The sequence below is a fragment of the Schistocerca cancellata genome, chromosome 5, assembly GCF_023864275.1.
Source record: "Schistocerca cancellata isolate TAMUIC-IGC-003103 chromosome 5, iqSchCanc2.1, whole genome shotgun sequence".
Lineage (NCBI taxonomy): Eukaryota > Metazoa > Arthropoda > Insecta > Orthoptera > Acrididae > Schistocerca > Schistocerca cancellata.
The window spans coordinates 35,788,179-35,813,816 of NC_064630.1; the positions used below are offsets into that span (position 1 = coordinate 35,788,179).

The following is a 25,638-nucleotide window of genomic DNA, read 5'->3' on the forward strand; positions in this document are numbered from 1 at the left end:
CTAGGTGTGAATTTTATGTCTTTTGCGAACAGAATCCAGACTGTCGCCGTGTTTTTTTAATTGACTGTCTATTGATTTACCTGTCTGCTTCGTATGTATTTTATTAGCATCATCATCCCTCTGTTCTTTAAGTTCCACGATTTCTTTTCGCCATGTTACTCTTTAAGTCACCGATTTTATCGCCTTTTTTTATTATTTATTCTCTTGATATTTCTCACAAAGTATGTAGGCTGAAGAGCGGCATACTAAGCTGCTGCCAGCCCGCCCCCCTTCGGGGGGAACTGAAATTCAATGAAGAAAAAAAAAAAAAACTGGAGCGGCAGTCTTGCGGCTCACTCTGAAGATGGCTGAACGTTATACAGCCGAAATATTAGAAGAAGAAGGAGATTTCTGGCGGCTGTACACCCGAAACTTAATGGAACAGTCTTTGCGCTGCCGAAACCTCAAGATGCACAACGATGTTTTAATTTCGCTCTCCACTTTCTCGCAAGGACTGAAATTGGCGAGGGCTAGCCCAGGACAGACAAAGCTTATTTTTCTCTGACGGGTGAGGTGAACACACAGAATTGCTGAGTGTGCGGATCTTCACCTCCAGTCACTGTGCATAAAGTTCCTTTGTGTGGTGAACGTGGCTTCACGGCTACGTTCATGATTGACCCACTCTTTTTTGAACAGGTTGGCGCTGAAGGACCAAAGACATCTGGTGTAACTGGCCAGCTTTACTGCGATATGCTTCGCCAGCGTGTCATACCCATCCTACAGGACAGAGACGCATTGAAGTCAACAGTTTTCGTGCAAGAAGGGGCCCCAACGCACATCGTTCGTGAAATTCAACTGCTTCCCCGAAACGCATTTGGAAACGATCGAATTATCACCCAATCGTTTCCAAATGCTGGCTGGCTCGATCACTTGATCTCACTGCCTGTGATTTCCGGTTGGGAAATTGTGGTCGTATGTAAAGTACACAAGCGGCAAGACGCAGTCAATACCTTCGCTGCGCAGTGCCGATGGTACTGTTACCGACGATTGTGCCGCTAAAGCGGAGTTATTGAACGCAGTTTTCCGAAATTCCTTCACCAGGGAAGACGAATGGAATATTCCAGAATTTGAAACACGAACAGCTGCTACATGAGTTTCTTAGAAGTAGATACCTTATGGGTTGCGAAGCAACTCAAATCGCTTGATACGGGCAAGTCTTCAGGTCCAGATTGTATACCGATTAGGTTCCTTTCAGATTACGCTGATGCAATAGCTCCCTACTTAGCAATCATATACAACCGCTCGCTCACCGACAGATCTGTACCTACAGATTGGAAAATTGCGCAGGTCGCACCAGTGTTTCAGAAGGGTAGTAGGAGTAATCCATCGAACTACAGACCTATATCATTGACGTCGGTTTGCAGTAGGGTTTTGGAGCATATACTGTATTCAAACATTATGAATCACCTCGAGGGGAACGATCTATTGATACGTAATCAGCATGCTTTCAGGAAACATCGTTCTTGTGCAACGCAGCTAGCTCTTTATTCGCACGAAGTAATGGCCGCTATCGTCTACCGTCTAGTAAGGACATCCGAAGACCAGTATCAGTTGCAAAGCGATTTAGAAAATATTGCTGTATGGTGTGGCAGGTGGCAGTTGACGCTAAGTAACGAAAAGTGTGAGGTGATCCACATGAGTTCCAAAAGAAATCCGTTGGAATTCGATTACTCGATAAATAGTACAATTCTCATGGCTGTCAATTCAGCTAAGTACCTGGGTGTAAAAATTACGAACAACTTCAGTTGGAAAGACCACATAGATAATATTGTGGGGAAGGCGAGCCAAAGGTTGCGTTTCATTGGCAGGACACTTAGAAGATGCAACAAGTCCACTAAAGAGACGGCTTATACTACACTCGTTCGTCCTCTGTTAGAATATCGCTGCGCGGTATGGGATCCTTACCAGCTGGGATTGACGGAGGACATCTAAAGGGTGCAAAAAAGGGCAGCTCGTTTTGTATTATCGCGTAATAGGGGAGAGAGTGTGGCAGATATGATACGCGAGTTGGGATGGCAGTCATTTTTCGTCGCGGCGAGATCTATTTACGAAATTTCAGTCACTAACTTTCTCTTCCGAATGCGAAAATATTTTGTTGAGCCCAACCTACACAGGTAGGAATGATCATCAAAATAAAATAAGAGAAATCAGAGCTCGAACAGAAACGTTTAGGTGTTCGTTTTTCCCACGCGCTGTTCGGGAGTGGAATGGTAGAGAGATAGTATGATTGTGGTTCGATGAACCCTCTGCCAAGCACTTAAATGTGAATTGCAGAGTAATCATGTAGATGTAGATGTAGATGTACGTTAAGGACAGGATTTATCAAGGGAACATTCACATATGTGCTGATATGAAGCGCAGTATATCAAGAGAGGCAGTCAGCATACCTACGGACATGATTCGTAGTGCTGTCCAGAATGCAATCCTGCGCTTTCAGACTCTTCAGACGCCGATGGGCGCGGTATTGAGCTCCTTTTGTAGCAGTAATGGTTGCGGTATGTAGCGGTATGACGTACCGTAGCAGCACATTAAAAATGTTTCAGTTGAACTGATTGTGCATTATTTCTCTTCCCCATGACCTTGACATTAATGGTACCAAGATTGGTACTCGTACAATGATTACCGTGTTGTTGTTGTTGTTGTTGTTGTGGTCTTCAGTCCTGAGACTGGTTTGATGCAGCTCTCCATGCTACTCTATCCTGTGCAAGCTTCTTCATCTCCCAGTACCTACTGCAACCTACTTCCTTCTTAATCTGTTTAGTGTATTCATCTCTTGGTCTCCCTCTACGAGTTTTACCCTCCACGCTGCCCTCCAATGCTAAATTTGTGATCCCTTGATGCCTCAAAACATGTCCTACCAACCGATCCCTTCTTCTAGTCAAGTTGTGCCACAAACTTCTCTTCTCCCCAATCCTATTCAATACCTCCTCATTAGTTACGTGATCTACCCACCTAATCTTCAACATTCTTCTGTAGCACCACATTTCAAAAGCTTCTATTCTCTTCTTGTCCAAACTATTTATTGTCCATGTTTCACTTCCAACATGGCTACACTCCATACAAATACTTTCAGAAACGACTTCCTGACACTTAAATCAATACTCGATGTTAACAAATTTCTCTTCTTCAGAAACGCTTTGCTTGCCATTGGCAGTCTACATTTTATATCCTCTCTACTTCGACCATCATGAGTTATTTTACTCCCTAAATAGCAAAACTCCTTTACTACTTTAAGTGTCTCATTTCCTAATCTAATCCCCTCAGCATCACCCGATTTAATTTGACTACATTCCATTATCCTCGTTTTGCTTTTGTTGATGTTCATCTTATATCCTCCTTTCAAGACACTGTCCATTCCGTTCAACTGCTCTTCCAAGTCCTTTGCTGTCTCTGACAGAATTACAATGTCATCGGCGAACCTCAAAATTTTTACTTCTTCTCCATGAATTTTAATACCTACTCTGAATTTTTCTTTGGTTTCCTTTACTGCTTGCTCAATATACAGATTGAATAACATCTGGGAGAGGCTACAACCCTGTCTCACTCCTTTCCCAACCACTGCTTCCCTTTCATGCCCCTCGAATCTTATAACTGCCATCTGGTTTCTGTACAAATTGTAAATAGTCTTTCGCTCCCTGTATTTTACCCCTGCCACCTTGAGAATTTGAAAGATAGTATTCGAGTTAACGTTGTCAAAAGCTTTCTCTAAGTCTACCGTGTTATAAAGTGTTAAACAGGGCTCCCTTCCACTGTGGGGCTTTGGAGGGCCTGAGCGAGCGGCCGCGGGCAGCCCACCTGGGAGGTCTGACGGGCGGCGACGCCTCGGCGGCCGTGTCGTCGTCCCGCGGCAGCTGCGGCTGCTGGCCGTTGTCGTCGGTGATGGACAGCTCCTCGAGGTCGGCGTCCGTGCGCAGGTCCTCGTCGGCCGTCGTGAAGTACTCCCCCGACACGTCGATCACCACCGCCTCCATCAGCAGGTTGCCCGACTGCGACGACTCCTTCGTGAACCGCATCGGCGGCAGGTCCACGACGTTGTGCTCTGCAGAAACCGCCGCGCCTCACCTCAGTGATTACAGTAGCAAGAGAAGTCAATCGTCATTTGTTGCGCGAGGAAAGGTCGGATGATTCTGACTTGCAAAAGGATTCACAGAACGATTTTCCAGAACATTATGTTTCCTAAGTGTCAACGACAATCAGTCTAGTCCCAAGATAATTACTGGGGGGCTGTGGAAGCACAGAATACCTACACCACATTTTAATACTCTATTCTAAGAACGTAAGTCATGCATCCCTCACTTCAAACTAAATCTCGCGCGTAAATGACTACCTACGATTATGATTCACTTAAAACTTCCGGGCTGATAGGCCGTGGTCGAAATATAAAACACTCTCCTGACGTTTCGTCTCCAACTGCGGGAGACATCCTCGGAGGTAAAGCGGCGAACTGCGAAGAGAACTCGACGCAGCGCTGATTATATAGGCAGTGCAGAGGGCGCCACAGTCGATCACGTGGCGTCGGCTATGAGATTGTTTCTGGTAATGCCAACATTCTCGATTGAAAGTAATCGATCGTTACGCTTGCGGTGCAACGCTGACATCCAAATTTTATCCAGTTTAACACCTTCGTCTTTCCTGTTAAAATTATTACGATGTTTATCAATCTCGATAGCCTCTCTATACAAGCGTGCATAATAATGCGATGTTTTTGATATGACGCTCGTCTCGCTGAATTTTATTTCATGATCACCTTCCTGGTAAACATGTTCCGCTACGGCCGATTTATCCGTGTGACCCAGGCGGCAATTCCTCTTATGTTCAACAAGACGGGTGTTCACACTTCTCTTTGTAGTACCGATGTAAACCTGTCCACAACTACAAGGAATTTTATATACCCCCGGTGTAGTTGTGGACAGGTTTACATCGGTACCACAAAGAGAAGTGTGAACACCCGTCTTGTTGAACATAAGAGGAATTGCCGCCTGGGTCACACGGATAAATCGGCCGTAGCGGAACATGTTTACCAGGAAGGTGATCATGAAATAAAATTCAGCGAGACGAGCGTCATATCAAAAACATCGCATTATTATGCACGCTTGTATAGAGAGGCTATCGAGATTGATAAACATCGTAATAATTTTAACAGGAAAGACGAAGGTGTTAAACTGGATAAAATTTGGATGTCAGCGTTGCACCGCAAGCGTGACGATCGATTACTTTCAATCGAGAATGATGGCATTACCAGAAACAATCTCATAGCCGACGCCACGTGATCGACTGTGGCGCCCTCTGCACTGCCTATATAATCAGCGCTGCGTCGAGTTCTCTTCGCAGTTCGCCGCTTTACCTCCGAGGATGTCTCCCGCAGTCGGAGACGAAACGTCAGGAGAGTGTTTTATATTTCGACCACGGCCTATCAGCCCGGAAGTTTTAAGTGAAGACAATACCGGCCGTGAAAGCTTACATTGTACGATTATGATTCATTTGGAAAAGTGCACTCTAACTGTGAGCGAAACCCCTTACAAGCCGCTACTGCGACCAGTCCCAGAATACTGCTCACGCGTCTGGGATGATTATCAAGTTGGCGTGGCGGCAGACAGCGAATGAATGCGCAGATGTGCTGTTAGGAGCGTAAAATGTCGGTATACTTTGTACAAAAGTGTAACGGAGATTCTCGAGGACCTCTGGATTTATTTGTGTATCTTACGCAGGGATATTGAGGATAAGATGAAACCGTTTAGAACGCGTGCAGAGGCGCGTAGGCAAACAACGGAACACAACAGGAAGTCAATATGATTAGTGCGAAGTACACACTGCTAAGCCTTGGTAATACCTTGTAGAGTATGTATAAGTTACGCATGCAGACATTCTCTAGCCAATATTTTTGTGGCCCCTGCACCAATATTTCGCGGTTTTCCTGCGTTAAATGTGGCACTGTTATCATGTAATTTACTTCCTGTAGTTCAGTTACTGACAATCTTACTGCCCACTTTTTCGATGAGGCTCGAAATACGATGCGACAAATGATTATTCAGGTGTGCCAGAGAGTCAAAAGTGTACTGGACTTCAGAAGCTCTAAATGGTTATAAAAAAAGCTATTACAAAAATTTTAATTAGTTATATTCGTCATTCAGTCAACCACCTGTCCTCCCTCACGAATGGTGTGATGTTAATGAAAGTATTTCATATAGAAGTAACTTATATATATATATATATATATATATATATATATATATATATGTGTGTGTGTGTGTGTGTTTGTGTGTGTCTTATATAATATAGAAGTCATATATATATATATATATATATATATATATATATATAAGTGTCTTCTATATGAAAGACTTTCGTTAAGATCACACCCTTCGTGAAAGAGGACAGGTAGTTGATTCTCCGAACCGAGCTGATGCTAAACTTTTTCTGATGTGTGTATTATATTATATTATATTACATTATATATATACATATATATATATATATATATATATATATATATATATATATATCCTGTAATAATGTAGTTATTGTGTATAATACTATCCATTGCCATGAGTTTAGTTTACAATGCAAAAAAAGAAAACGTATCTACACAGCATAAATGAAAAATACTCAGTTTAATAGTATCTTAGAGAAAAGGTCCATTAACCCGTAGTGTTGTGTAGTTTAATTATTTATTTTGCTTTTTATTGTCCATTGTGTAAAGTGTAATTTCAGCATAAGAAGCAGTTTTATATATATACATAATTTATTACAAACATAAATTGAAATAATATAAAGAGTATTCGGGTTGATGAACTTTCTACAGTGGTAAATCATTACCCAGTTTACGTGATAATCATAAATTATGTCGAATTTACTAAAAACCTCGTCCTAAATACGTCAAATCTTGTGTCAAATGAAATAAAATTACAGCGTCTAGGATATTTTGTAACACAATACTGATCGCCTGCGGTATTTATTTCACATTATTTTAATTAACTATACAACACCAGCAGCATTCCCTACGAAAATGAGCAATGCCAAAATCTTTTCCTCTAGAAAGAAATAGTTCGGTTTTAATGTGGCAAGGACCGTATACAGCTAATAAACAATATTTTTGGTGTATTTGTCCAGTCCGATCTTCCAGTCTTGCATTACATCTGTGTTTTATGCAGTGTAAAAATACAGTTAATGTTCCGTCAAATGCCTTCCCTTTCAATTGCGAATCGTTTGCTACTGGCGACTTTTGTCACCCCGCTTTTCATAGACAGATGTACGGCTCGGATTATTCTGTTCGACATGCAGCTACAAGCTACTTACTACAACAAAATGCGCAAAAGTTAACAATATGGTGTTTATGTACACTAGGCGTACTGCCTTCCGGAAACACAAACAGTGTTTTGTAAACTTTATTGTACAGCGTGAACCAGAACTCCATCGACAAACTTTGGGACGTTGATTAGGAATACCTTCTCAGTATTTTGGTTTAACGGAACCACGGTCTCCAGTAACTCCAAACACGGCCATTGCATCTCGTTTGCTTTACGTCCGTTTTCCACTCAAGATACCTGCACAACAGTGCAAATTCCGACAGCATGCGCTCAGTGTCTTGTCTACCATAGAAACCAATTTGTTCCATTCACTCACGGACCCGCTGTTGGCGACAGTAATGCCTAACTTATTTTTCGCCCTCAAACTTGCATCCAGTACTGCTCTGCTCTGTTGCACGCTTGTTTATCCAGCACTGCTTTTACGTTAACAGTGGTTCACAACAGTATGGACGGCTTGACTGATGAAGACTCTCGACCTTGGATTCACTGAACACTCCAGTAGAAGAACGATACAGCCATGCTGTGCTGAGCTGTTCCCACACCAACGGCAACCACATCGCAGTTCTTTTGCGGACAGGGGTGGTTGTATTACTCTGTGTTTTGTGTTGTACGTTTTGCTCATTGCATATTACAGGCTTCTTTGCTGTTGCGAGAGTATTTTCACAGATACAAGGATCAGTGCGGTAACAAAGCTAATAAATCGTAATTACATCACTACTCTGTAACGAGTCGCCGGAGACAGTGGGTCTCTCATACCAAAATGCACACAACGGATCCCTGAACAGCCTCTGAAAGTTTGTCGATGGAGTTCTGGTTCACCTTGCATATTTCTTAGGGTCTGGGACTGAAATATATAATTTAAAAGCTTATTTGTTGTAATAGTATTATTTGTCACAAAAATGATACTGAGTTAATGTACAGAAAGGTTCCAAGTTTAATTCATATCATTATCTCTCCAAGATTAAAATCAATAACATTCCTTTCAGAAAGCCTAAGTTAGCTGGAAAGAACCATCCAGACATGATGTCGCAAAACTGAAGATCAGTCAAGAAATGTTGAGGTATTCATTCGAAAGACTGGTTTGATGCAGCTCTCCATGCTGCTCTATGCTGTGCAAGCTTCTTCATCTCGTAGTACCTACTGCAACCTACATCCTTCTGAATCTGCATACTGTATTCATCTCATGGTCTCCCTCTACGATTTTTACCCCCGACGCTTCCCTCCAGAAATAAATTGGTGATCCCTTGATGCCTCAGAATGTGTCCTTTCAACCGTGCCCTTCTTCTAGCCAGGTTGTACCACAAACTTCTTGTTTCCCCAGTTCCATTCAGTACTTCCTCATTAGTCACGTGATCCATCCATCTAATCTTCAGCGTTCTTCTGTAGCACCATGTTTCGGAAGCTTCTATTCTCTTCTTGTGTGAACTATTTATCGCCCATGATTCATTCTATACATGGCTACACTCCATACAAATAGCTTCAGAAAAGATTTCCTAACACTTAGACGTATATTCTATGTTAACAAATTTCTCTCCTTCAGAAATGCTTTCCTTACCATTGCCAGTCTACATTTTATATCCTCTCTACTTCGACCATCATCAGTTATTTTGCTCCCCAAATAGCAAAACTCCTTTACTACTTTAAGCGTCTCATTTCCTAACCTAAGTCCTGCAGCATCACCCGATTTAATTCGACTACATTCCATTATCCTCATTTTGCTTTTATTGATGTTGATCTTATATCCTCCTTTCAAGACACTGTCCATTCCATTCAACTGTTCGTCCAAGTCCTTTGCTGTCTCTTACAGAATTACAATGTCATCGGCAAACCTCGAAGTTTTTATTTCTTTTCCATGAATTTTAATTCCTACTCCAAATTCTTCTTTTGTTTCCTTTACTGCTTGCTCAATATACAGATTGAATGACATTGGGGATAGTCTACAACCCTGTCTCACTCCCTTATCAACCACTGCTTTCCTTCCGTGCTCCTCGACTCTTATGCCATCTGGTTTCTGTACAAATTGTTAATGCCTTTCGTTCCCTGTATTTTACCTGTGCCACGTTTAGAATTTGAAAGAAAGTATTCCAGTCAGCATTGTCAAAAGCTTTCTCCAACTCTACCAATGCTATAACCGTAGGTGTATCTTTCCTTAACCTATATTTTATGAGAAGTTGTACGGTCAGTACTGCCTCAGGGGTTCCCACATTTCTCCAGAACCTAAATTGATCTTCCCCGAGGTCGGCTTCTATCAGTTTTCCCATTCTTCTATAAAGGATTGGTGTTAGTACTGTATTTCGCAACCGTGACTTATTAAATTGATAGTTCGGTAATTTTCACACCTGTCAGCACTTGCTTTCTCTGAAATTGGAATTGCTATATTCTTTTTCAAGTCTTAGAGTATTTCGCCTGTCTCATACATATTGCTCACCATGTGGGAGAGTTTTGTCATAGCCGGGTCTCCCAACGGAATGTTCCCTACTCCCAGGGCCTTATTTCGACTTAGGTCTTTCAATGCTCTGCAAAATTCTTCACGCAGTATCATATCTCTCATTTCATCCCCGTCCACGTCCTCTTCCATTTCCATAATACTGCCCTCAAATGCAACACCGTTTTATAAACCCTCTATATCCTCCTTTCACCTTTCTGCTTTCCCTTCTTTGGACTGTTTTTCCATCTGAGCTCTTCATATTCATACAGCTGCTTCTCTTTTCCCCAAAGACCCGTTTAATTTTCCTGTAGGCGGTATCTACCTTACCCCCTAGTGATATATGCTTCTGCATTCTTGCATAAGTCCTCTAGCCATTCCTGCTTAGCCATTTTGCACTTCCTGTCGATCTCATTTTTTAGACGTTTGTATTCCATTTCGACTGCCTCATTTATTGTATTCTTGTATTCTCTCCTTTCATCGATTAAATTCAGTATCTCTTGTTTTACCCATGAATTTCTACCAGCCCTCGTATTTTTACCTACTTGGTCATATGGTGCCTTCACTATTTCGCCTCTCAAAGCTACCCATTCTTCTTCTACTGTATTTCTTACCCCAGTTACTGTCAGTCGTTCCCTTATGCTCCCGATGAAACTTTTTACAACCTCTGGTTCTTCAGTTTACCCAGGTCCCATCTCCTTAAATTCCTGCCTTTACGCAGTTTCTTCAGTTTTTATCTGCAGTTCATAACCAATAAAATGTGGTCAGAATCCACATCTACCTCAGGAAATGTCTTACAATTCAAAATTTGGTTCCCAAAAATCTGTCTTACCATTATAAAATCAATCTGAAACCTTCCAGTGTCTCTAGGCCTCTTTCACGTATACACCCTCTTTCATCATTCTTAAAATCAGTGTTAGCTATGATGAAATTATCCTCTGTGCAAAATTCTACGAAGCGGCTTTCTCTTTCGTTCCCTTTCCTCAGTCCATATTCACTTACTACTTCTCTCTCGCTTCGTTTTCCTACTATCGAATACCAATACCCCATGACTATTAAATTTTCGTCTTCCTTAACTATCTGAATAACTTCTTTTATCTCATCATACATTTCCTCAATCTCCTGCTCATCTGCGGAGCTAGTTGGCATATAAATTTATACTACTGTGGTGGGTGTGTGATTCGTGTCTACCTTGGCTACAATAATGCGTTCACTATGGTGTTCATAGTTGCTTACTCGTGTTCCTATTTTGTCATTCATTATTAAAGCTACTCCTGCATTACACCTATTTGATTTTGTATCTATAACCCTTCATTTACCTGACCAGAAGTCCTGTTTCTCCTGCCACCGAACTTTAGCGGTTCCCACTATATCTAGCTTTAAGAACTGGACAAATACTGTTACCAAATTAGAACAAGCAGACAACGTTTCAGTCGTGAACGATTGGAAACGAGATTGTAGATGGTGGTACGAGACCTGCGACTATGGTGACACGTACTAATTGTTTTCTAAGGAACAGGAATGTGAAATATGTTACCATTATTAGGACAGTTGTAACAATCTATCACTATCGTTGTTTCTGTGTTATGCATTTGTGTTTGATCTGCTTTGTATTTGTCAATATTAAATACGGGAATGTCTTAGGAACACCAGGGCAAAGCACTCCGTCTTCAGGCCACAAGTGGCCCAGCTTGACCATCCGACCGCCGTGTCACCCTCAGCTGAGGATGCGAATAGAACGGGCGTGTGGTCAGCACACCGCTCTCACAAAACCAGCGAAGCTTATTATAAATTTAGTACTGTTAAATGTTTTCGAGGTTGTTGATTGGAAAGAGACGAAGAGAGATTCCTAGGTGGTGACTTACAAGTTTCATCTAAAATGAATGAGAGAAGATTTGTTAATGAACAAATAAAAATTGATTGATCTGTGCATCATCAAAAGTTAACAGCGCAGTTTATGTTACTATACATAAGCATTACATGTAGGCACTATGATTCTCTGTCAAGTGAAAATAAGAAATATGAACAGATAAAGTTATAGACTAATTTCTATGTAACAATAAAAGTAGTTTGCTTTATTAAAGGTATTTTCCTGAGAAAGGCAGCTCCCTCGTTCTTTGTTTCTAACATGGAGACGACACGGCAATCGGATTTTAGTATTTTTTTTATATTTATAGTCCATGATATCTAGAACTCGACGGCGTTAATGGCACCTCTCAAAAATTCTCGAGAAAATCGACTTCGAAGTCTTTCGAGCGTCTGTGACACCGTAAGGTAGAATTCGATTTTCTTGAATGGGCTTTGTGGTAGAGTGCTTGCTTGTCACGTGTATGGCGTGTGTTCGCATCCTAGCAGCGGCAAGTTTTTAAATAAAAGGAGCATGTTCTAGGAGCGTTTTCGTGAAGTATAAAATATGTCAAGATGAAACTGATTTGTAATGTTTTTTATTCATATGTTTATTAACAGCTTTTTATAAAAGGTCGCTCATTTAGAATTTAAAGTTGGAATGGAAACGATTTTTTCTGTTTGTGATATATAATTAGAAGCCGCGCATTTCTCGTGAAAATGAGAAATACGTGTTAATTAGCATATAGCTGATGAATTTTATATTTAAATTACGTAGATATTTGAACTGAGCGAAAAAAAAACGAAAATATAATGAATGAAACGAGAACCAAAACAACGATTACCACTCTCGAATGCTACCACATTGGTTTTTGCCAGGTTTCACAGAAATTCTCGTTGAACTTGCAGCATTGTTTAAAATTCTGCGTCAGCTGAGAACTCTAACTATTCTACCCACATAGCTGGCGAACACTCTACCACACAGCCACGGTGGCCGTTTAAGATTTGATCTGACGCTTATTTCGTGAGATATTTGGCCCGGTCACGATCAATGGACCACCCTGTATAAGGCCAATCTGCACGAGGAGAGGGTTTCTACTACTTGTCTTCATCCTTGCCAAACCTTAACTTGGTCAGCAAGGTTACCGGATCTCTCCCTAACTGAGAACGTTTGAGGCATTATGGGCAGGGCCCTCCAATGCTTCTTTAGGCTATTAAGTTCGCTTATAAAATTTTAAAGTCGATTTTTTCGAGAATTTCATCGAACTGCTATGGGTTATTGATATTTGAATTCTGAACTTCAGCTACATATACAGGGTGAGTCACCTAACGTTACCGCTGGATATATTTCGTAAACCACATCAAATACTGACGAACCGATTCCACAGACCGAACGTGAGGAGAGGAGCTAGTTAATTGTTTAATACAAACCATACAAAAATGCACGGAAGTATGTTTTTTAACACAAACCTACGTTTTTTTAAATGGAACCACGTTAGTTTTGTTAGCACATCTGAACATATAAACAAATACGTAATCAGTGCCGTTTGTTGCATTGTAAAATGTTAATTACATCCGGAGATATTGTAACCTAAAGTTGACGCTTGAAACCTCCGACGTTCCGTTGCGTGTAGTAACAAACACTTCTTTGCAGGGGCCCAAACAGCTGCAACATACATCACGTTTCTACAGAATGATCTGCCAACGTTGCTCGAAAATGTCCCACTGGAAACGCGTCGACGTATGTGGTATCAGCATGATGGTGCATCTGCACATTCCGCAATTAACACTAGGCTGACCCTTGGCAGGATGTTCGACGGGCGTTTCATAGGACGTGGAGGACGCATAAATTGGCCAGCCCGTTCTCCTGATTTTACACCTCTGGACTTCTTTCTGTAGGGTACGTTAAAGGAGAATGTGTACCGTGATGTGCCTACAACCCCAGGGGATATGAAACAACGTATTGTGGCAGCCTGCGGCGACATTACACCAGATGTACTGCGGCGTGTACGACATTCATTACGCCAGAGATTGCAATTGTCGGCAGCAAATGATGTCCACCACATTGAACATCTATTGGCCTGACATGTCGGGACACACTCTATTCCACTCCGTAATTGAAAACGGAAACCACGTGTGTACGTGTACCTCACCCCTCATGGTAATGTACATGTGCGTCAGTGAAAAAGACCAATAAAAAGGTGTTAGCATGTGGACGTAATGTGCTGTTCCAGTCTCTTCTGTACCTAAGGTCCATCACCGATACACACGATCGAACAGCGGCGGAGTGGTACTCAAGCGTCAACTTTAGGTTACAATATCTTCGGATGTAATTAACATTTTACAATGCAACAAACGGCACTGATTACGTATTTGTTTATATGTTCAGATGTGCTAACAAAATTAACGGGGTTCCATTTAAAAAAACGTAGGTTTGTGTTAATAACATACTTCCGTGCATTTTTTTATGGTTTGTATTAACCAACTGCACTAGCCCCTCTCCTCACGTTCGGTCTGTGGAATCGATTCGTCAGTATTTGGTGTGGTTTACGAAATATATCCAGCGGTAATGTTAGGTGACTCACCCTGTATATAAAAGGTTACAAAAATGCGATTGGCGTGTCGTCTCGTTGTATGGTGTGTAATCTACTTTGCCACCTAAATACAGGGACCTTTTAAGTTGGACAAAACTGTGTTCTGGATATCTTAGCAGACTTAAAATAAACTATGAATGAAATGATGGCAGAAGCCCACTGCTAGCTGTGTGTGTTTGCCCCTGTGCTGAAGACTGGTGTGAGGGGACGCAGACAGGTGAGCAGGTACGGACAGGTAGAGGTGGAGGCGGTACGCACCGGAGACGTGCTCGGACAGCTGCTCGGCGTACATCTCGACGACGGCGAGCGCCTGCTCCTCGGTGAGGTCTGGCGTCTCGTACAGCGAGACGGACACCTCGCGGCCGTCGAACGAGAAGCTGAGGTCGGGCCGCTCGCTGAGCACGTCGCACAGCTGCGACGTGCGCTCCTCCTGGATGGTCGACAGCGACGTGTTGCGCGCCAGCGGGTGCGCCGCCCCCGCCCCCGCCGCCACAGCCATAGCCGGCGCCTCCGCCTTCATCACGCGCTCTGCGCACACAGTACACACAGATACCGACTGGCGTGTCCTGCAGTCTGGAGCTGACTTCCCCGGACTCAGACAGCAAATAATGTGTGCTTCAGCATAAAATAGACCACTCTGGAAGCGGCACCACAAATGAACGCTTAGGAGGAGCGTTCATAAGGTTGTAACTGTCACCTCCAAATATATATATATATATATATATATATATATATATATATATGAACATCATCATCATCATCATTTAAGACTGATTATGCCTTTCAGCGTTCAGTCTGGAGCATAGCCCCCCTTATACAGTTCCTCCATGATCCCCTATTCAGTGCTAACTTTGGTGCCTCTTCTGATGTTAAACCTATTACTTCAAAATCATTCTTAACCGAATCCAGGTACCTTCTCCTCGGTCTGCCCCGACTCCTCCTACCCTCTACTGCTGAATCCATGAGTCTCTTGGGTAACCTTGCTTCTCCCATGCGTGTAACATGACCCCACCATCTAAGCCTGTTCGCCCTGACTGCTACATCTATAGAGTTCATTCCCAGTTTTTCTTTGATTTCCTCATTGTGGACACCCTCCTGCCATCGTTCCCATCTACTAGTACCTGCAATCATCCTAGCTACTTTCATATCCGTAGCCTCAACCTTGTTGATAAGGTAGCCTGAATCCACCCAGCTTTCGCTCCCATACAACAAAGTTGGTCGAAAGATTGAACGGTGCACAGATAACTTAGTCTTGGTACTGACTTCCTTCTTGCAGAAGAGAGTAGATCGTAGCTGAGCGCTCACTGCATTAGCTTTGCTACACCTCGCTTCCAATTCTTTCACTATGTTGCCATCCTGTGAGAATATGCATCCTAAGTACTTGAAACCGTCCACCTGTTCTAACTTTGTTCCTCCTATTTGGCACTCAATCCGTTTATATTTCTTTCCCACTGACATTACTTTCGTTTTGGAGATGCTAATCTTCATACCATAGTCCTTACATTTCTGATCTAGCTCTGACATATTACTTTGCAAACTTTCAATCGAATCTGCCATCACAACTAAGTCATCCGCATAAGCAAGACTGCTTATTTTGTGTTCACACACACACATATATATATATATATATATATATATATATATATATATATATATATATTGCTTCGTGGAGTTCCATCTTTGCAAGTAAATAACAGGCAGGTTTTTTGCCATTCTTTTACTTGTGAAGCATCTTCAGTGGCCTTATACGGTACTTGCAACTGTGTTGCTGTATTACGTTTTTTCTTCTTATTCTCTTTTTTTCGGGTTAGAAACAACTCTACATGCACAAGTTTCCTGAGGTTAAATTATCGCTTAGAGTTACGATTTTCGATGTTGTTAATACATGTGTGTCATCCTGCAGATGTACAATATTTATTCTGTCTGAGCGTATATGCCACAACACAAACAAAAGACTAAGGATAAACACACAGCCACAAGTAGCAACACTACACTTTGCAAACGCACACATTCAATACACGGTGAAAAGTAGAAGTGGAGTGTTGAAATAAATGTGGTTGGAAAAATGGTGAAAATGGGCCAATTGGAGTACGCAGACCGAGGAAATATATCTCGGCGACGACACACATTGATTAACAATTCGTAACACCAATCGACAATTTAATCTCACGAAACATTTTCTGCAAAAGTTGTTTGTAACCTGAAACACAAGACAATAACTAGAGAAAACGTAACATTCAAAATTACTCGTAGCTACTATATAACGTACTTAATATACACAGGAAAAAAACATGTATTACAGGCCATGGAAGATGCTTCACAAATAAAAGAAGCGAAACGCGTTTGGCAAAAAAACTGCTCTTCATTCAGTTGCAAAGACGGAATTTAACACTATGAAAATAAATGCGATTTATTTTGTGTCTTTGCACGTACATATTTGCAGTCTTGGTACACACTGCACCTCCTACGTCATAGTACCGAGTGTACCCCGACAGAGCAGCCGAAACAAAATAGTGGACCCTATTAGTAACGTGGAGATCGGTTGCGCCATTTACGTTTGACACATCTAGCGGCGTGCCTGTATACTGTGACGTGCGGAGTTCAAGGCGTACCATGACGGGCATAGATAACTGCACACAAACAAACAATTACTTTCGAACTTTATACTGACGAGGCGTACTTAAAAAACTTTATGACGACCTCTCGCATTGACGAATCTACAGAAATTACCTAATTAATTCATGTTCAATACAGACTACTCAATTATTAAAGTGTGTCATGGCCCACCATACGAATTTTCATTTGATCTTCTTTAGTAATAACGTCATTAGTAGTCCGAAAATTGCATCTTTCTTTTAAGTTTTCTTTCGCTGGTGATGTAGAAGTGATATGTTTTATGTTACTAAGGTGATGTTGTATTATAAACTACATCTTCTTCGATTATTACAAACTCTTGTGGAATATTCAGCGCAACTAACAGAATACAACATCTACTTCTCAGATCACTACCATACTTTTATATCACCGAAACGGATTTCCTATTTGTCAAAGAAATGCGTTTTATTGGTGATATAACTCAACGACTACCGATACTACGATCGTACAAAGCGATAAAATACAATGTCTATATTGTATGATGCATATTTACATTTCGCATCAGAGAATGCCCATTTACATTCCCCAGCTCTCCATCACTTTGATTCACACGTATTCGAAATCACGTCTTACAGAACTGACAAGAACTTGCGTCACCACTATACTTCGTAAAGTGCATCATGTGTTGTAGAACTGACACTACAGACACTTTCTCTCGCTATTGTATTTCAAGTCTTGAATGGTGCATTTAGGTCATTAGCTAACAATCTCTCATTTCAAATAATCCGAATGAAAATTAGTACTCACCATAAGCTCGTTGTTTCTTACAATCCATTAAACTGAACTATTTAAACGCTACGCGGATACTGTTTGAACAGTATTGTTATTGTGCAGAATGGCCCAAAAGTGGCTAAAAATCTCCAATAAACGTGGGTCCGCAAAGCAACCGTTGAAGTGTTATCGCATTAATTCGAGTTGGGAGTCAAATGTAAAGTCCCCTGGATACCGCGGTATTTACGTTGGTATCTCAAGTTTCGGAATAACTATCTGCTTGTTTATGCATGCACAACTAATTGCCTTTCCCCCTCCGTCACAGTGCCGTTGGGCCTTACAAACAGTTACGAACGTGAAGGTACCACGGACAGGAGGTTACACCAATGAAGAGTACGCTGACACGAACTTCATATAAGACAAAGCGAATGGCAGTGCCCTTGAGGCTGCACAATTTTATATCGTAGTAAGAGGCTTTTCCTCTCCCCAGTCAGCCCGACAGGCGTACATTTAGCCAGTTACATCAGCGCCTTAGAGAAACCGGGAGTTTCGCACACTATGTACGAGAAGGGCGACCCAAATCCATAACAGCCGATGTTGAGGAAAGGTGTTACTCATTACACACGAACGTCCGAGTGCTTCAACAACAACGATTGCTACCCAAGATCGAGTACTGAGTCATAGCAGTGTGTGGCGGATCTTGAATCGGCAAGTACTCTATCCGTATCACCTCCAGCGATTGCAAGTCCTCAATAATGCGGAATTCCCTCCTAGGGAGAATTTCTGCCAATGGGTGCAACAACAGTGTGAGCTGAATGCCCTTCTTGTAAGCAGTTTTCTGTTCGTGGATGAGGCTGGATTTACTCGTGACGGTATTTTTAACTACCATGACTGTCAGAGTTAGGCCGATGTCAGTCCTATTACAACACATGTATCACGACACCAGCAACGTTATTCGTTGAACGTCTGGGCAGGACTGCTCGGGGACCGCATAGATGGACCACACTTTCTGCCACAGATACTAACCGGACACCAGTAGATGCGGTTTCTGTGGACTGTACTCCCAGATGTACATGATGTCTCACTTAACAAACGCCTGAACATGTGGTTCACGCATGTCGGGGCCACAGCACACTTTCATTAACTCGGACGTATGGTTAACAGTGAATAGGTAGAGGAGGGCCCGTGCCATGGCCTCCAAGAGTTCCGGGTTTAAATATCATGGGTTTCTGTGTGCGGGGTCGTGTCAAAAGCCTAGTCTACGTTACCAAGGTCTACTCTCCTGAGGAATTACGCTAGCGGATTAAAGCAGCCTTCCAGAATTTACGGAGTTCCCCAGGACTGGCTGAGAGGATTCGGAATTTATTTCAGCGACGAGTTCAATGTTGCGTTCAGACGTATGGACAACATTTCGAACACCTGCTTTGACGTTTATAGAGGCCATGTGTTGCTAGACAATGATGAACTGCAACCGAAAATGTGTTGTATCTCGAGAACGGTTGATTTGTGGACCCATGTTTATTGGTGCTTTTTAGCTACTTTTGGGCTGTACTTCCCATGTGTCAGTTATGACCATCACTTCTGAAGCACGCATATATCACTTCTGAAGCACTCATATATATATATATACGAGGGCTGTTCAGAAAGTAAGCTCCGATTGATCGCGAAATGGAAACGACTATGATAATCCGATAAAGCTTTGCACAGATGTGTTGGGCAGTGTCTCTAGTATGACCCTAGATAGCATCACGTCACTCCTCTCATTTCTGAGCTCACAGTGATCGCGTAAAGTTGTCTAGAGAATAGTGTCTCCCGCCAAGTACGAGGACCTGGTGAGAAATTTCGCCTGAAGCTATACAGCCAACATTACATAACTGTCGTGCAGTTTCTTCTACAAGGCAATATTCTCAGCCGCATTCTGAAGGGGCAATGAAGATGCTCCTGCATCGTTTTCAATTGGAAATGTTTGACTACCCACAATACAGCCCGTAATTGACTCCCCCTGCGTTTCAGTTCTGCTCACATGAACCGCTGGCTATGAATACAACATTTTGGCACAGAAAACGAGCTGTAGGCCAGCGTAGAGAATTGGCGGAAAGCACTAGCGGCTGTCTTTTATGATGAGGGTATTGGAAAGTTGGTACAACGCTACGACAAATGTCTTAGTCAGAACGGCAACTACGTAGAGAAGTAGCTGGATGGTGTAGCTAACTGTTAAAAATAAAACATTTCTAATTTTCACTGTGGTTCCCATTTCGCGATCAATCGGAGCTTACTTTCTGAACAGCCCTCGTATATATATATATATATATATATATATATATATATATATATATATATATATATAAAAGTAATAGAGGAAATCTCGGCGAGGAGCAGTTTGGCTTTAGACGGAATACTGGCACCAGAGATGCAATAGGGCTCTTACGAATCTTGGGAGAAAGGTTTATTGAAAAAGGAAGAGACCTATATATGTGCTTCTTCGATTTAGAAAAGGCATTTGACAATGTGGTTTGGGACAAGCTGGCTACTATTATGAGGGAAAAGAGAGTGGACTGGAAAACCAGAACACTTATAAACTCATTATACCTTAATCAAAAAGTTTCAGTTAAAGTGAGAGGAGAAAGTACAAACTGGATCAGACTAGAGAAAGGAGTAAGACAAGGATGCTGTTTATCACCTACTCTTTTCAACCTGTACTTGGAAAATATGATTGACCAATGCTCATTAGATGACAAAGGAGTAGAAATTGGAGGAAGAAGAGTAGGGTGCTTGAGATTTGCTGATGACACGGTCCTTCTAGCCACAGGTAAAAAAGAACTACAGGATTTGGTGGACACCATTGCAACTAACGGAAAAAAATATGGAATGAAAATTAACACAAATAAAACAAAAGTATTGGCAATAGGAGGAAATAAGGAAATAAAAATTGTGCTGAATGGAGAAACACTAGAACAGGTGCAAAATTTTAAGTATCTTGGAAGCGCGATAGACACCGACTGGAAGTGCACCACAGAAATTAAAACAAGGATAGCAATGGCAAAAGAGGCGTTTTATAAGAAAAGGAGAATCTTCTGCAGCGGTCTGGACAGAGAACTCAGAAAGAGACTCATAAAATGTCTTGTATGGAGTGTTCTTCTATATGGCGCTGAAACATGGACTATGAGGAAAAAAGACAGAGAAAGGCTGGAGGCTTTTGAGATCTGGACATGGCGGAAGATGGAAAGAATAAGTTGGATGGACAGAGTAAAAAATGAAGAGGTACTGAGAAGAGTGGGAGAGAAAAGACAGTTACTAGATGTAATAAAGAGAAGAAAAAGAAATTGGATGGGGCATATATTAAGAAAGAATGACGGACTGATAAAAACAGTTTTAGAAGGTTATGTAGAAGGGAAAAGGAAGCGAGTAAGGAAGAGATTCCAGATACTGGATGACATGATGGACGGTACAACATACAGCAGCCTTAAGAAGGAAGCAATGGATCGCAGAAAATGGAGAGGCAAAGGACCTGCTAATATAGCAGATAACTGATATATATATATATACATATATATATATATATATATATATATATATATATATATATATATATATCCTCTCGACGCGTGGCATTTATGACGAAGTTCACCTTGCTCTGTGCAAGGGGCGTTGCGACCTCCCGCAAAACAGGCATGTTTGCAGGGTTGCCTGCTCGACAAACGCAAGCAGCGTAACCACAATATAGTAGCCTCACAACTTCGCAACGGCAGTGTCGTGCACTGAAGTAGTGCGTCACAGAATCCCTCCGACCGTCAGGCATCTAGGGGCTCGGACAGCTCTACGACAGCGAGTTGTCTTCGAGTTATCAGTGGATTGTGTACGAGTTGGGTACGAGTGTCACCGAGAGCTCTATAGCGGTCTAAAAGTGTTTGTTTCGTGGACGTTGCCCTTTGAGACAGTGCTCCTCGGTTGGACTTGGAGCCTGGGACGAGTTAACTGTTTTGGTTAGGACTTTGTGACCAAGTGCTCGTCAGTGCACTTGTGTATATTACGTTGATAGTCTTCATAAGAATTCGAACCCTATTTCCTGTACTTGTAATTAATGTGGTGGCTTTGTTTCAGTTCTCTCACTTTGTAGACGTACAGCCACCTCGATGAACTGAGACAATAACTTATGTGTACAAAACAGCACATAGTGACGACAGTCAAAGCATACCTACATTTCTCCTGGGTGTTAATACCTATCTCTTATATACGCGTCTCTTCCTTGTTGTATAACCCGTTATTTAAAAGCTGTTTACCCATTAATTTCATAGCATGCAGGAATGAATCAATCACTAAGTACAATATGTTCACTTTTCAGCCATTTTACTGACCTTCTTTGTGTACAAAAGCTTGTCACAGAACGCTGGTAGTCAGTAGCCGACAGTTCGATGTGTGCCGTTACGAATACGAAAGAAAATGGTTAATGTAGCACTTTTGTTTTCTTCACAAACTTTTTTTAGATCTTTCTTTTCTTACTAATGAGAATTCGGCGGGCTCTTGTAGAACGTCCCTGTTTTCAGTTAAACACCGCAGCGGAATCGAAGTGGGCAGAAAGGTTCTGAACTTGGGATAACTGAGAGGGTATTTGTAATCCCGTAATTCACCGTACGACCAAGGAAAACCTCCCAAAAACAATGATCTGAACAGGGGGAGTGGAGAGGTTGGGATTAATTTTAATTTATTTCTGGGTCAGTGTTGTTCATAGTCTCAGACATCCACTGGAAATTGATGACGACTATCATTCACTGTATGTTTGAAGCTCTAAATACGCCATGACAGCTAAGCGAGAGAACAAGTGCAATGTTCATACGGCGAATAACAATGAAAAATTATATGAAGTCGTCAGTTTCCCATTAAAGATTTCTATACCACGGAGAAAGTTGAGCAAGACATCGCAATGGTGAAAGGTATGGATATGAAGACTGTAGGTATTCTAATACTTCCCACGTCATCCCCATTCTGTTTAGTATTTTCCACAGATCGGTTGCACATTACTTCCGAGTGGTTTTTGGAAAGTGACGACCGTCTATCCCACCCTCTGTAGTCGACAAGCACACAGGGCAAGAAGTTAGTCAACCATCGGAAGACATCACGCTAATACAGTTTAACACTTCCTCTAACCATCAGAATGGAATCAATTCGGCTAGGGAGAGAGACCACCGCTTCGCAAGGTATCCGACATCCAGCTGAAGCCTGTCGCTGAGGACTAAACCTGTAGAGGTACCAAACTGCGGGGGAGTTGATTGCTGCATTTCTCCCGCTGTTCGCAACAGCCAAAGATTTTTGTTAGTTTAATACTGGATGATTTCGTGGGGCCAGTCGACGTGCAATAGGTTGCCCTCAAACCAGGATCGTATGCGTGTAGCCCTGAGAATACGGTTGCTGTCATCTTGGAAGACGGAAGTATCCGCAGCATTCTCATTACGAAGATTTAGAAGAAGGAGCACTATTTGGCCACCGAGATTACTGAAATAAACATCCTGGTTCGTGTTCAGGGTAACATATTTGAGTGGAACGCAAGTCAAGCACGCAAAACATTACTGAACCACATCCAGTCTGAACTAGAGGGGACAGACGAAAGTCTGGAAACACCAAACATAATACATTAACATGCTTAATACGGTGTAGGCTAAAATGGCTCTGAGCACCATCAGTCCGCTAGAACTTAGAACTACTTGAACCTAACTAACCTAAGGACATCACACACATCCATGCCCGAGGCAGGATTCGAACCTGCGACCGTAGCGGTCGCGCGGCTCCAGACTGTAGCGCCTAGAACCGCTTGGCCACGCCGGTCGGCCTACGGTGTAGAAAAACCGTTGAGATTCAAATCAGATTCCAATTAACTTGGAATGGAAACCTTCAGGTCCTGCACGGTTTTCAGCAGCACAGTGGCAAGTTCGGGTAACGATGACACAGGTGTCTAGCGATCATGCACTCTTCTCTCCAAAATTGACTTCAAAGGCCCAAAAACACTGAGATCTGCTGATTGTAGTGGTCAACGGAGAAGCATAATTATTCCTCGTGTTCGCAAAACAAGTCCTGGACGATTCGAGCTGTGTGAATAGGGTCGTGTCATCTTGGAATACAGCGTAGCCACTGTGGAACAAACATTGTACCATGGGATGGACCTGATCAGCCAAAATGGTCACACTGTCCCTGTCAGTAATTCGATCTTGTAAAGTACCCGAAGTGCCCGTGGAATACTAGGATATGGCTGCCCCAAACAACACAGCAGTCCCCGCCATGTTTCACTCTTGGGGCGTAAACTCGGCCAGAAGTTGGAAACAGTGAGCAACAAGATTCACCCGACCAAATGACTCACTTCCATTGCTCCACAGTCTATTTCTCATAGCTTCGGCACCACGTATGTTCTGTTACGGGCATTTGCATCACTGATAAGCAGTTTTGTAATTCCAGGTCGCCCTGGAATTCCCTGCTCCTGGAGCTCCCTTCCTGTTGTTTGAGTGCTGAGAAGGTTCGCAAGTGCGATAGTCAGTTATGAAGTAAATTTTTCAACTATCGTCTTCTTATTTTTCGTCACAATCCCCTTCAATGATCTCCCGTCACGTTCACTCGACACACGCTTTCGACCGCATTGTGACTTGGCGGATGGTGTTTTCCACTCTCCGTGTCAGCGGTATAAATCTTCGGCAAGGTTACGGAAGCGCCAACGTTATGAACACCAACAATTAGTCTACATTTGAATTCGCTTAGCTGCAACATAATGCTGTCAGACTTACACAGAACACTCTGACCATGACTGACACTCGGAATGTTTCGAGGACATCGCACAGATGTCGTTCGTGGCCAAATACGAGTATACCACCACACCTTGCAGGCTTGGATAGCATCTGTATTTGTGTTGAACAATGTAATTCTCGTGGTTTTTCCATATCTTTGTACAACTCCTGTACAGCCTCCACACGCTGCGAGAGGAAACGAGAAGGAAACCGTGGCATTCGTGCCAGACCCCACGCCTCCAGTCACCCAATGTCCAGTTTCTGCCTCGTTTATTCCTTTGAAGACGTACATCTTGGTGTGGCGCTTTCAGTAATAAGTCGACTACAAATATCTACTGTATGTAGTTCGCTTTCCAATGTTCGCTCGTAAATTATTTTAGATGGATATGCATCTCACTGTTAACAACAATTCCTGACAGGTTCGAAATCGACCGTCATTGACAAGGTGTGACTATTTTCTCCGGTCCCTGCCTATTACGATCTCTTTACGATCGCTGTACTTACGCCGTGTTGAGACCGCCGATGAATAGTACATCATTCCTTATAGATACGTCGGGAGCACCGCGTTAATACACCATCAAATCGGGCAACTTCATTCAGATCTGTACATTAAGGTATTACAATGCCTGTGTTATTCAGAAGAATGCACAGTTTCTTCGACAATGCATGCACGTCCGAAGGAACTTTGCATCGTACTTTTGAACAGGCACTGCAGTATCACATTCATTCGCCGACACCGGCAAGCAACGTTCAATTAAGAAATATCTCCCCCTTGCGGTAATATCCATAGTGAATGTACGAATGCAGGTTGTAGACACATGGTTGACGACATATGGAAGTTTAGGCGTGGCCGTGACTCGTGCCCGGATAAAAAAAAATGAAGTCCCATGCTTCTTTACAGAGCGTAGGGGAACGATGCCGGAAGCCTAACCATGAAGCGACCGCTCGTGATAAGCGGGAAATTCGGGTTCGACTCCCGGTCCGGCACAAGTTTCCACTGTCATAATTCCATTATAGAGCCAGTGGCGTCCATATTCGCGAATGTGAGCACATGTCATGTCATTCATGTGTTGTCACAGGTACGTTCACACACGATAGCTCCTTTCCGTCTTTCTGTCGCGTTTTCACGCCCGGTCTATCTTATTGCTTAACTACATACAATCGACTGGCAGGTTCACACTACTACACTGCCATAATTTGCGCCGGCGGTGGAGTATCATGTGACCGCGTGAAACCACTTCTATACCTCCTACAGCGCGCTAGAACAAACACTGGGCTCACTAACATGTTGCATG

The 25,638-nt window shown here is 42.5% G+C and overlaps 1 protein-coding gene across 1 annotated transcript in view; it reads right to left on the bottom strand.

Annotated features, from left to right (window-relative positions):
* The window catches only part of LOC126188350 (titin homolog), a 1,721,077-nt gene that overhangs the window by 1,232,202 nt on the left and 463,237 nt on the right, over positions 1 to 25,638 (bottom strand). Inside the window, exons 13-14 of the mRNA XM_049929949.1 lie at positions 14,469 to 14,738; positions 3,835 to 4,078 (exon numbers count right to left, since the gene is read on the bottom strand). Coding sequence (XP_049785906.1) covers positions 3,835 to 4,078; positions 14,469 to 14,738 — 514 coding nt within the window. The remainder of the gene's footprint in view (positions 1 to 3,834; positions 4,079 to 14,468; positions 14,739 to 25,638) is intronic.